General features: G+C 36.2%; 1 protein-coding gene across 1 annotated transcript; it reads right to left on the bottom strand.

The window, feature by feature from the left end:
• Positions 1-3,316: 3,316 nt before the first annotated feature.
• LOC131075728 (protein SOSEKI 5) lies at positions 3,317-8,052 on the bottom strand. Its single transcript, XM_058012601.2, has 7 exons — positions 7,540-8,052; positions 7,209-7,278; positions 6,948-7,057; positions 5,415-6,459; positions 4,274-4,600; positions 3,965-4,072; positions 3,317-3,848 (listed from the first exon to the last, which is right to left on the bottom strand). The coding sequence occupies exons 1-7, from the start codon at positions 7,748-7,750 to the stop codon at positions 3,764-3,766; spliced, it is 1,956 nt and encodes a 651-aa protein (XP_057868584.2). The 5' UTR covers positions 7,751-8,052; the 3' UTR covers positions 3,317-3,763.
• Between the last annotated feature and the right edge of the window lie 1,539 nt (positions 8,053-9,591).

Below are 9,591 nucleotides of genomic sequence, written 5' to 3' on the forward strand. Positions count from 1 at the left end.
TATAAAAATAAACTACCATAAATCTTATGAGTGTTTTCCCAATCCATATCAAAATTGAAGATGACGAAAAAATAAATAGAAGAGAGTGCCCACTTAATCCCTATAACAACACTATTTTAAGCTCTTGAACACTTTTGAATATATATTCAAAATCATTTTATAACTAAAAAACACTCTATAAACGACCAAATTTATTTTATTTTATTATTAATTTAAAAAATCACACAATTTTCCACCAAAAAAACATTATAATACAAATTTTAAATCTATCAACCTTGAATTAGTCTCACATCAACCAAAGTGATTTCACTAAGAAACAAAGTCAATGAGTTTAACATTACCTAACTCGAAGAAAGTGTTTGAACTTCGAAGAGAGAGAACTGCACATCAGATCTTTTCATGTTGAGCTCACTAAAGTCAGAATGGAGAGCATCGATTCCCACTTCCCACTACCACAAATTTGTCGGCGCCGCTTACAACAACTGGAAAAAAACAGAAGAAACTTTACAGCAAAAAACCCACAAAATCATGGCCGCCGTCACCACCGCCTGTCGTTTCTCCACGTACACTGCTAATATAACTGCGCAGAGATATTTGAAAGTCCTGTGGACAATGACCCATATCATTTATTGATTGCAGAGGAGTTCAATTTCAATGGCGGATTTTGCACCAAATTCCCTAGTTTTGAGTTTCCCTCTTTGGTTCGCTTCACCATTCGAGACTCCATGTCCCTTCAATTTGTGTACAGTGTACCCACTGCAAAAGAGTCAAGTACCGTACCATATCATCCTTTTATATACACACATCCTCTCAATACCCAATGCCCATTTCAAATTTTATTGACCTGTGTCAAAAAATTGGTGATGCACAAGAAGCTGATCACTGACCAGTTAAAAGATAAGTACTACAGTCTGTATACTATTTATTACAGGTTCCTGAGAAGTAGGTAGTAAATGTCTTACTGAGAATAGGACTCAAATCGAAATGGGTCAGAACTTACTCAGAAGAGTCCACAGAATCCTGCAGCAGGAATGTCATTGACAGAAATTGGCAGTACCGGAAATGGGGGTATTTTAAGTGGCTTATATAACTTAGGGGAAAGGACCCAGTAGTCGTGCACCCTAACTTCACGCTTCTCAAAATCCTACTTGGAAATTTCGAATCACTCCGATTTTTTTACAGCAGCTTACTTGGCAAGTCCCTTGCTTATAACTAAGGTTTCAGGGCCACATCATCAAATATGATGCCACATCAGCATGCTTTTTGCCAAGGTGTCCAAAACAGCCCCAAAAAAAAGTGAGACCAATAGGCATGCAAAAGAGACCCCAATAGTTGTGCAGCCGATGTGGCATCACCTGATTGGTTACTTTTTACAATATTAGTACATTTCTTAACAACTATTGGTACATTTCGTAACAACTGTTGGTACATTTCCTAACAAAAATTGATATTTTTTGTTTCAAACAATAGGTTTTATTTGTTCAATTTTTGGAACAAAAGGTATCAACAATCCTCACAACAATTGAAACATGCTCAACTACTGGGTCCTTTCCCCTATGTAGGGATTGTCTGTTTTAACATATAAAACATTCTTGTTTCTTAAAACAAGAGAAAAAGCAACAGGAACACAACTTGTTTTAGCATTATTAGAAATGTCCTAAAGGAAAATTCATATTAATTACAGAGAGCTCGATTCAAAATTAGCTTGGGTTGCTCAAGTAGTCCAACTCTAATGGAAATTCATTATAATTTATTCACCTTAAATATCTCGACAAACAACTGGCCAAGATCCAAAGCTAGCAGAGTTTCTTCCCTTCTATTCTCCTTAAACTGGAAAAATACAGAGTATGTTTGTAGTGTACAGCCTATGCGGGCTTACCAAGAAAGGCATATGTATAGCATAGAAGTGGGAGCTTAAAATCCTATGGTGATTTGTTTATACTTATAGTGAAAATGATAAAATAGCGTTTAGTCAATACAAGGGCTCACAGGAAAACTAAGTAAACATTACAAGAAATAGCTTGAACTGGTAACAATCAAATAAGTAACAGCAAATCATTCTTTAGTAATTGAACTGTTGTGGCCTACTCCCATTTTTGTGGCAAGAGACACAATGGTAAGAGTGACAAAGCCATTGGATTGTCTCGGGAAAAGATGAATAGATTTAATTCTAATTTTAATTAACTTCCACCAATGTATAAAAACATATTTCAAATTTTGTTATAAGTGTCATTTTGGGCTGGCCCATGCATCTGGTGATGCTCACATGGTGAAGCATTGACATTTTGAGGGAGTCAGAGTAGTGTACTAGAATGGATGACCTCCTACTCTTGTGAGCATCACTCAGATGCAATAATTGCTAGGTGGACCATTCCCTCCCATGAGAGATGGTTCATGTGAACCACCACTCATGAATTATAAGTCAATGAGTACGATTTTAAAACTCTATACAGTTGAATCTTGATATAAATATCATAATTTGACCCACTGCAAATAAATATGTCCCACCTAAAAATATTGAATTCAATTAGCATCTCTTTCTCTAAGAGAATTACTGATTTTATCTAGCATGTTGCAGTTCAATTAACATTCCTATTTTATAGAGAAACCTAAGTTACTGAGAATATTACATGACTGAGAAAATTACACGACAGAACCATGAAAATGGATCAACGCTGGCTCTTGGTCCCTTACACCGCCTGGAAATCATTCATTCAAACTAGCTTTGTGATGCATGCACTTTGTCTCGTCACCTGTTATGCTTGCTCTGTTTATTTTGTTTAAACGATCACTTTTCTTGAAAAAAAGCTTCTCTAATAAATCGAGTCGACAAAAACTTCAAATAAGGCCCATTTTGGACCACACTCTTTGGATGAATGATACAACACTGCCTATTGATTAGACAACTCCAAGTAAAGGTTTAGTATTCACTTAAAATTATTAGGTTCACGTTGCAATCAAGCCTCTGGCAAGACAGATAAGAATAGGATACATGTTGCCATATCCTTGGCTAAGAAAAGCTGGAAAGTGGAAAATAATACAACTTGTGCAAAATTCAAGAAATAGGGAAGGTAGTTTTGCTTCTGAGTCTCCATCCAGAACCATGACCAACTTCAGAATTTAATTAGCCTTGTTAACATTGCTTATTTAATTCAATTGCTTCATGTCCATGTAGTTTTCTTAAATATGTTGTATTTGGACTTTTGAGGTTTTTGTATTTCAGTAATTTATTGGGAAGAGTGCTACACTTGAGAGAATAACACTGACCTTGTATACATGTGACCTCGAATGGCTTTCTCAAACAAGAACAAGAGAGTTTCTTGATGAAAATATCAATCACATTTTCTTAATGCAATCAGCTATACATTACAACCTCCCCTTGGGCATTCAGGAAAACATCTAATCATTCTATGATGTATCAAATTGACAAGTTCATTTCCAATACAAGAAGCTGCAAACATCCATCTCATTACAGTATAATATATCACAAAATCTCTTCACACCACAATATAGAGCCAATACAATTACACTTGCAACACTTATATCGTAATCTCTATGGCCTATATTAATGTACAGAAAGAGGACTGTAGATTTGGGTACTGTAAGCCCTACGTAGGCAATTCTACTGAGCGATTGTTATGTCTAATGTGCATACACGTTTGCCAGTGCAATATTTCTTTGTATCAACTTCAGGCATTGTTTATTCCAGGTTATAGCCGTATATATTCATATCTCTATATCTTGGCACATATGAGCATGGCAGTCAAGATGTGTTTTGGTGCTTGCAATTTTGAGAGCCTTTAGAAGAGTTGGGCTTTTGCTCTGCCTTCGCTGCCATCTCAGAAATCCTGTTTTCATCATATCAAAGGAACACAACTCAAAAAAGTGTCATAAAAAACAGAGCTCCCCCTTCGTTCTGAAAGAAACAAAATAAAATTGGAAACTTGAGAATGAAGACTCTTACCTGCATTCCTGCAGATGTTGCCTAAGTTCAATTGTTGGTGAGGTTTCCTCGGTTTCTTGGGTACTTAATGCTTGCGATTCAACCATCAAAATAGTTACTGAAGATTGCCTGCTTGACCAAATAAAAAGAAAAATGAGGACAACGAAGTTGATATTTCTGAAAAGGCATTTTCTATATGCTGTGTTTCAAGCTACCATTCTGAATTTTAATATCTACCTGACTTACAAGAACTGTTATTCTAAATTTCAATGCTTACCTGACTGTTACAAAAGCCCAGAGGAAAGTTTATTCAGAAGCTAATTTTATTACCTTTGATCGTGATCTTTCATGATAACATTCTGTTCTTCCCTGAATGAGTTCCTGAATGAATCTGATCTCTGAGAACCACTATCAGCTGTCATATTTGAGTTTTTACCGGAGGCAATATTGCAATCTGCTGTCTGTTTCATAGCAGAAGTAGCATTGGATACCCTACTTAGTTTGCTAGGCTCTTTTGACTCTTTCGATGGAGTTCTCTGCGTCTCTTTCCTGGACTGCTGCTTTTTGAAAGATTTGATCTTTCGGGGGATGCACTTAGCTCGAGCTCCACTGTTTTCCTCATCATTTGGTCTTTCAAGAATATTGGACTTGGAGCTTCTGCCAACAGAACAAAAAAACAATAATTAGGTATTAAATTTGATCACTTCTACAATAAAAAATCAAACATGATAAATTTAGTTTTAAGGATCAGTATTTTCTCTTAACTAGTGCATTTCTGGCATATCACAGGCCTATTCGTTCTAATGCCAAGGAACACAAACTGGATGACTAAGTTAATTCTTTGAATGTCCAATATGGAAGGTCCTTGAAACTTCAACAAACTGTAAAAAATGATTCTCTTTATCAAAAATAAAGCTTACGGGCAAACTAAATCCTCAAATGTATTTCAAGAGATTATTTTGTTCAATATTCTAATATCGGTACAGATTCTGAATCTGATGTCTATCATAATTAAAAGTTCTCTGAAAGGATACTATCTACAGTAGATAGGAATTCTACCAGTTATGTTTGTCATATCTGTGCTTTCCAAATAATTTTCCATTTGAAACTTTCAAGCTCCCAAAAAAATGAAAACATTTGTAGCTTGTCTTGGCATCTATGCATACCCATTAGCATATACAAAATCTAGCCAAATGAGCATCCTAAGACAATGAAATCCTTTTATCGCTGCTGAATTTTTAAGGATGTTTATAAAGCTAGAACACCAAACCCTGTATTAGGGCAACAAGAAAATTAGTGGGAAGGTAAAATATTGCGCTTAATCAAAGAAATGTGGGAATGACAAAATCATTGTTTCATTGATTCTGTGAACATCTGTAGCAGCTATCCGCATTAATTGCCCATAAACTGAAACATTTTTTTTTCTATAAGACCACAATCTATACAAATGAATTAACCTAAAAGACAATACCTGTCAGCATTGTATGAGGCACATCTCTTCAAAGTAGGCTCTTCTCCTTCTGTTTCCTTCTCAGTTTTGGTCTCCACGATACTACCACTGAAGTACTCCTTGTCTTCTAGATGAAGATGTGCCAGGCGTGGGTTCTCAGGCATCCTCAGGAATTCGTCATCGACTGTAACCTTCTTCGATACAGAAGACGTAGTAGAAACTACTTTCAGCCTGGATGATCTAGATTCATCACAAGATCCCTGGTACCTGGAGAAAGGAATACCAACAAAATTGTGATCCTTGACAGCAATTGAACCACAAGAGATCAACTGCATGAGAACGTTAGAGGCTCTGGGTCTTGTGGTTATAACAAAGTTTTGTTCTTCAATAGAATGGCATCTAAAACTATTTGGTTTGCTGTTGGATTTTATTTTAGAATTTGGGCTTCCTGGAGATCCACTGGAAGAAGGTGGGGGAGAAACTTCCCCACCACTTAGCTCTGTAGGCTTCTGTTCTTCATGCCGATTCTCTTTCGATTCTACCAAAGCTGAATTACATTCGTCTTCTTCCTCCTCTTCCTCTTCGGTAGAGACTCCTTTGATACATCTGATTCTCCTCTTTTCTTCTGTCTGTGTTGCAACATCTGCCCCATGGTCCACCGTAGAAGCTACGGATTCTGTCTTGTATACTTTGTACTCCCCAAGCTCCAAAGGGCTCCAAGAAGAGTCCCCTCCATATGACTTATGTGTTGCTCCTCCACGACGATCATAGGCATCGGCAGCTGCACTAGTGCCTGCTCTTAAATAATTATGATGTTTCTCTGTATTCAATCTGCTGCTTAAGCCAATATTTTGAGTACCCTGAAATGGGATTTGAGGACCTTGCCCATCACCAAGAGAGTTGGTTCTCTGTATTGTGCTTTCTTCCCCATTGTTTATTCTTTGTTTGTGGACTACCAGAGACCTACTGGTAGAAGAGACTGTATCTTGGTATCTACTTGAATGGGGTACTTCCAACGGATGTTTGGGATTCAACAGATTCGTAGTCGAGCCTTGCTGGTAACGATCTGAAGACAAAAATCATCAGGAATCAGTCACCTAGTAACCCAACGTTATTAAATTTGATATACATTAATTTATTGTAATTTTACAAGTAAATTCATAAAGCCCCTTCAATGGTGGCTTTAAATCTTGAAAACCAGTTGTAAATTTAAGAGCCCGGTTTTCTGTAATTGAAGTCCGTAAATTACAGATCCTCTGTCTTGAAAACATCCACCTCGGATGGCTTTGTGACAAATTAAGAACATTATCCTAATGAGCCATTTGGTGTTTAGTGGGTAAGGAGTCTAAAAAGCATACATCAGTCTTCGAAGGTTATGCATCAGAACAAATGCATTAGCGAATTCATATGACAGAGTGGTGGTCAGAGACTGACACAAAACATAGATACAGCTAAAGATGGATGCAAATTGCACATACAACAAAAGAAGCCCAATAAGTTTACTAATATAGAAACAGATACAATGTCTTTATCTCATATTCCAGATAGCTTTACCTGAGGAACCTTCAAAGAGTTCAGAGCCCTTGAGGACATACTCTCCTTGCGCCCGGTGTATGATATCATCCTCTGATAAATCATGCCAGACGTAACCACTTTTATAGCTCCTACACATCATCACAAAACCCAACCATGAATGAGCCTTCTCCAAATACACAAACATATAAACGTGACATCAAAACATGCGAGATACAGACATTAACAATTCACAATCATCCTATTCATTCATAAGGCATCAGCCCTCTTAAAGTAGCTTACCTTTTCGAAGACCAGGAGAACAGATATGGCATGCCTTTTCCTCGAAGAGCATTCAAACGGTGTATTACATCTGCAAATCCAGCCCACAAAAAACCATGTCAATGGCTAAAACCATTTGTATATCCATACCAGCAATGGCAATTGACGGTATCCCTTACAAGAATTCTACTCACCTAACCATTAGGAATTCCAAGATGGATTCAAAGTTGCTTGAATATTCAAAAATCACAGAGATAGTACAGATTGACTAAATTCCAATATATTCAATGAACACATTCCAATACTCATGGAAATGTGAAGAGTTTGAAGTTGGGACTAAAACTAAAAGTACCTCTCAAGTAAAGTCCTTCATTGGATGAGAGAGCAACTTCCATGAAATGGGGATGCTCTAGCAGGCCATTCCTGCTGAGATAATAAACAACCTGCACTTTTCTAGGGACCTTCGATTTGGGCTCAACCCACATTGGTTTAGCTCTGTCTGGGCTAGCATCTCTACTCTGCTTCATTCTCAGTTCCATTTTACTTCTTGGGCTGATCGCCATATCATCAAAATGGCTTCAATACAAAAATACTTCAGTCTTATACTTTACTCAGAACCCAGTCTATGAAGAAGATGAGAATGATGAAGCAATGCAATGAGTTGGGTATTAGTAGTAAGAAGAACCTACCCAGAATCCTCACAAGTCAAACAGAGGCCCTAGACTCTAGTGTCGGTCTTCACAAAAACGTGAACAATACACCAACATTTAACGGGAACAGGGGTTTTTCCCGTTCAACGCCGCGGACAATATGTAGGCTTGACTGTCCAAAGAAAAAAATTCTCAACACTTGACGGGAGCCCCGTGAATTCTGTCGGTGATCAGGGCTCGGATCTCGCTGGACTTGTCGTGTATGTTTTTACTGGTACAGTTCACGTTAGTTGACAGAATTTCTTAATTTTGTTAAGAAGAATTGAGACCGTAGATGTGAGTCTGCGTTACTGTTTCACAGCGTTCAAGAAAGTTGTAAGGAAAGGGGTGGTCACATGTTCGAGTCCCAGGAAAGAAGCCCGGTGTTTAATGTCAGGCCACATGCATCATTTTTCTTTCGAAAACGAAAGGCACATCGTGCCAAGGGTGAAGGAAAAAGTGTGAAAACGCCGTTGATTTTAGCCGTCAAATGTTTTCTACGTAGAAAAAGAGAAGTTTTTACTCAAAAGCTTTCAACGCACGTTTTTCGTAACGGCAAACCCTTTTGCTAGCCTGGCAAAGATGAGAGGTTGTTGGGAATGAAATGATTCAGAATGTAATTAGGAAATTGTTTAATTTTATGGGATTTCCTCAATTTTTATAAAGTTTGCTTTTAGAAAGTTTTTTTTAAATTTATTTTGTATTCATGTTTTGGATTTGTAGGAAAATAAAAGTGGATGTTGATTATCATTTGTGTAATTCAACTAATATATTTTTTTTAGCTCAATTTTAAATTTAGATGTGTACATTTAATCAAGTTTTAAATAAATATAAAATATTTAATATAAAGGTATGTTTTATTTGAGAAAAAGAGATTAGAAAGATTAAAATAGATGATGATTATAATTAAATGAAGGATATGAGTATGATTTGAAATATAGATGTAGAAATACTTTCAAATATCATTATGAATTGTGGTAATATTATATCTCGTGTAGATAGTAGTTATTTAGTATATAAGATTGGATCTAAAGTAGATTAGACAATTATGGTCTATGAAGCCTAAAACTATGTGTGGTCTTGAACTTTACATTCAATTTCGACTTTTTTATGTGGCTTTGAACTTGTCTTTGTATCTTTAGTATCTAAATAAATATTCACCTAATATTTATACTTATAATTAGAAACTTGGTGATGTTGAAGAATAGTGTTGGAACTTACTATAATAGGGATAATGATTTGACATGTTTCCTCCTTGCACCTTAGTCAAGACATTCAATTGACTCGATGAATATGATAAAGTTGGAAGACGTCAAACAATAAATGCAAATGATTTGACTATGATGATAATAACTTGATACTTGGACAAAGAGTAATGGGTTGCAATGATCTACTACAAGAGCTAGAGTTTTAGAGTTTGTTGACAAAAAAGCTAATACAATTGAAATAATTAATGCAAATTATGTTCTTGATAGAGGTATGAATGATTTTAAATGGCACAAAAGTTAGAAGTTGGTGATTTTAGACAATGAGGGCTCGTCTTTTGTGATAAATGGCACGGAGTATTATTCTTTTATACATGTTTGAGGTGTACAATTTGAAAGTTGTTGCATGGAGTCAATGCAATATAATAAGTTGAAATTGTATTGGTCAAAAATTAGAATTAAAAATGATTTTTTTTTTAAAAGGTCAATATTGCACATGCAACCTTGAAT

This window comes from Cryptomeria japonica, chromosome 1 (genome assembly GCF_030272615.1).
Source record: "Cryptomeria japonica chromosome 1, Sugi_1.0, whole genome shotgun sequence".
NCBI lineage: Eukaryota > Viridiplantae > Streptophyta > Pinopsida > Cupressales > Cupressaceae > Cryptomeria > Cryptomeria japonica.

Coding starts and splice junctions, on each gene's coding strand:
- LOC131075728 (XM_058012601.2), bottom strand. CDS start 7,750: ATGGCGATCAGCCCAAGAAGTAAAATGGAACTGAGAATGAAGCAGAGT. Junction 7,058..7,208: donor TTCTCCTGGTCTTCGAAAAG/GTAAGCTACTTT, acceptor GATGATGTGTAG/GAGCTATAAAAGTGGTTACG. Junction 6,460..6,947: donor ACTCTTTGAAGGTTCCTCAG/GTAAAGCTATCT, acceptor TTTTGTCTTCAG/ATCGTTACCAGCAAGGCTCG.